The 3,079-nt window shown below is 39.5% G+C and overlaps 1 protein-coding gene across 1 annotated transcript; it reads left to right on the top strand.

Moving 5' to 3' along the window:
* The first annotated feature begins 227 nt into the window (after positions 1–227).
* On the top strand, positions 228–2,773 carry LOC149146016 (uncharacterized). Its single transcript, XM_089448945.1, has 3 exons — positions 228–919; positions 1,625–1,754; positions 1,883–2,773. The coding sequence occupies exons 1-3, from the start codon at positions 784–786 to the stop codon at positions 2,766–2,768; spliced, it is 1,152 nt and encodes a 383-aa protein (XP_089305071.1). The 5' UTR covers positions 228–783; the 3' UTR covers positions 2,769–2,773.
* Positions 2,774–3,079: the final 306 nt, after the last annotated feature.

The following is a 3,079-nucleotide window of genomic DNA, read 5'->3' as shown; positions in this document are numbered from 1 at the left end:
GAAGAAAATTAGATTAGGGTTTGATTTCTGCGCGGTATTAACTTCTTACTGTTGGCGGCTGCCGCGGAACAGAACTTCATATTTCTTTTTCGTTCAACGGGTCGGTGGAGATGTGAACTCACGGGCCACTTACTTCACACCCCCTAGTACGACAATATATATTTTATTGAAACACAAGGTTTACGCAACGCCATGCCCTGCGCAAATAGGTGGTCCAGGCATAATATAGATGTTATTGTCATGCATTCCAGAACGACAACGACAGCCACGAAACAAAAGTTCCTCCCTCGAACTGCCGTTTAGTCTCCACCGGCACCTCTGTTACTCCATGTGTGTTTATGGACCTTTGGTTCCTTCAATTTTTCTTTTCTCTGCTGTGTTCATCCGTCCTATCCGATGAAGAACAGAAATCTGGTGCAATTTCTCATTCCCAATTCGAATTTTGTTGCAGGAATTCGGGTTGTAAACCATTCATTTCTTCTGTTCGTTTTTCATTTGAGATTCAGCCCATCGGGGGACCATATCGTATTGTGTAAAGTGCCCTAACAAGGCACAGCAAATATTAACAAAAAGAGGTGGGATCAGAGGACAGTTATCAGCCCGCGATTCTCTCGATATTCTGATACCTGAAGAGGCCAATGCCTATGCAGCTGAAACCTAGGAGATCTCGTAATTTTGAATACGCTAATATCTGTTCTGAAAAGGCAATTCTTCACTTTTCTAAACCTATCCCTGCTGATAAATAACACCTTTCAAGTCCTGTAGTTGTAGTAATCTGAAGAGATGGGGAAAGCCCCTTGCTGTGACAAAGCTAATGTTAAGAAAGGACCATGGTCTCCCGAGGAGGACTCTAAACTCAAGGAATATATAGCCAAGCATGGCACTGGTGGCAACTGGATCACTCTACCCCAGAAAATGGGTAAGGAGTCCATGAATTCATCCACAAATCAAATAGATCGACTTTATATTTTACTATTTTTTTTAGTCTTCTGACAGTATGGTTTAATATTTTAGGACATAGAAGCATTTTTCTATGCCACTATCGCCTGATTAAACTCCTAGAAGCTTTGTTATCTATTCAGAGGATGTTATGAATTGTTTTTGAAGATTTAGAGCAGGTTTCTAACATCAGTATTCCACTTCTGTGGATTCTTATTGCTGTACTCAGGTTTCTAGGTTTCGAATTGATGTTTTTAGGCTTCTAGGTCTCGAATTGTTGTCATTAGGGTTTAGGCTTTTAGACGTTCTGTATAAGTTCCATGTTTGAATGTTTGATGGGAAATTGTTTGTTAATGGCTGTGATGCATTTGTATTCCCATACTTGTATAGATGTCATATTAGTCTGTGATGCTTTGGTTTTACTGGATTGATTGATCCATCGCATTTGATGCATCTCTTTCTACCAAAGCTTCCAATACTGTAATCAAATACTATGACCCATTTCTCAGGCCAAAGCATAATGTTTTATTCCCGTAGATCCATTGAACCTAAGGTGATGAGAATGCATAGTTTTAGTTGTTGGGTCGAATACCAGGTATCTTAATTCATTTTTATCATTTCACTATTCAAAATTTGAGGGTTTTGCAGAGCTTCTTGTGCTGATCCATGCTTTCTTTGAATAAAGGTTTGAAAAGATGTGGAAAGAGCTGCAGACTTAGATGGCTAAACTACTTACGGCCGAACATAAAACATGGAGGGTTCTCACTAGAAGAAGATAACATAATTTGCAGCCTCTATACTAGTATCGGTAGCAGGTACTCTACAATCAATCGGCCTAAGAGCTTCACATAAATAATAAACAGTCATTTACTGCTCTGCAAAATGTTTTTATAGTTATTACTAGAAACATTGCACCTGATTTAAGACTTTTGGCTTTGTGCAGGTGGTCTATCATTGCAGCCCAGTTGCCAGGCAGGACAGATAATGATATCAAAAACTACTGGAACACAAGGCTGAAGAAGGAACTGGTCAGGAAAAGCAAGCATCATCAAACCCTTCTTGCCTCAGCAAAACAAGAAAGTCAGGACTTCCAAAGATATGGTACATCAGAGTACAATACAAGCCCAAACCTCTGTGGGCCGCAACAACAACCAGTCGCGCTAGATTACCATATGAATAACAATTATATGAATGGCACCTACTCTGATTTTGGCCATGGCATTACCTGTCAGCTGTTTGAAGAAAACTGTGGCTCAACAATTACTGGATCCTGTTCAAGTTCAGAACCAGCCGCGTTTCAGCTGAATCGTCAACAAGCCATTGATTGGGAAGTATCTGAACGTAATTCCTGTCTCACGAAGCTGCCCCTAGGGTTTGAAGCATCTCCGGTAGATAATTGTTTAAAGCACTGCACTATCTCCCCAGTACACGTATCTGGCTGTATGAACGCCTCACAAATGCTGCAGTCCTTTGCTCATAATCAAGATAACTCGGATGCTACGAGCCAAATTTTCTATGAGCCATCAGCCTCTCCAGTACTCATGGATGCAATTCATAGGGAGAATCATACGAAACTAGGAAACCCATCTGCAACATTTGCCCGAAATGACATTTCACTGCTCTTTTCTGCATCTAGCTTGCATGAGGAGGAAAACTGTGAATCTGCCTGGACGAATACCTTCAGTGCCGAAAGTATCAACTGGGCTTGCTCTGGAATCTCAGCGGAATTGAATGATTCGTTGGTGTACGATTATATGTCACCAGGACAGGAGAGAGAAAACTCCAATTATGTTTGTGCTTCAATTGACATGTTAGAACATCAAATTTAGTATCCTATAGCTGTGATAGTCATAATTTTTTAAATAACTTTGAAGGTTAATGCTCTTTTGCAATAATCAAGTGAGCGTAATTTGGTTTATGGAAGAATACTTATTTTTTTGAATAGAAATGCAGAGGATAGTTGTTTTGTTTTGTTTTTTTTATTATTATCATTATTATTTTTAAATAAGTAATGTGGCGTTATTTGGGGAAGTAGGGATACTCCAAATATGATCTGCTAATTAATTAATGGTGGGTTAATTGAGTTTGATAGGGTCAAGGATGATGAAATGTAGTTCTTGTATGGCTTCTTTTGAAGATA

This window comes from Pinus tabuliformis, chromosome X, assembly GCF_031772625.1.
Source record: "Pinus tabuliformis cultivar Carrire ecotype Pingquan chromosome X, CPIR1, whole genome shotgun sequence".
Lineage (NCBI taxonomy): Eukaryota > Viridiplantae > Streptophyta > Pinopsida > Pinales > Pinaceae > Pinus > Pinus tabuliformis.
Note: the sequence above shows the minus strand (reverse complement) of the source record. Positions and strands in the feature narration are given on the sequence as shown.

Bases quoted from the DNA above. Each gene is read 5' to 3' on its own strand.
- LOC149146016 (XM_089448945.1), top strand. From the start codon at position 784: ATGGGGAAAGCCCCTTGCTGTGACAAAGCTAATGTTAAGAAAGGACCA. The intron at 920-1,624 runs GTAAGGAGTCCA...CTTTGAATAAAG, and splicing joins CACTCTACCCCAGAAAATGG to GTTTGAAAAGATGTGGAAAG. The intron at 1,755-1,882 runs GTACTCTACAAT...GGCTTTGTGCAG, and splicing joins TATACTAGTATCGGTAGCAG to GTGGTCTATCATTGCAGCCC.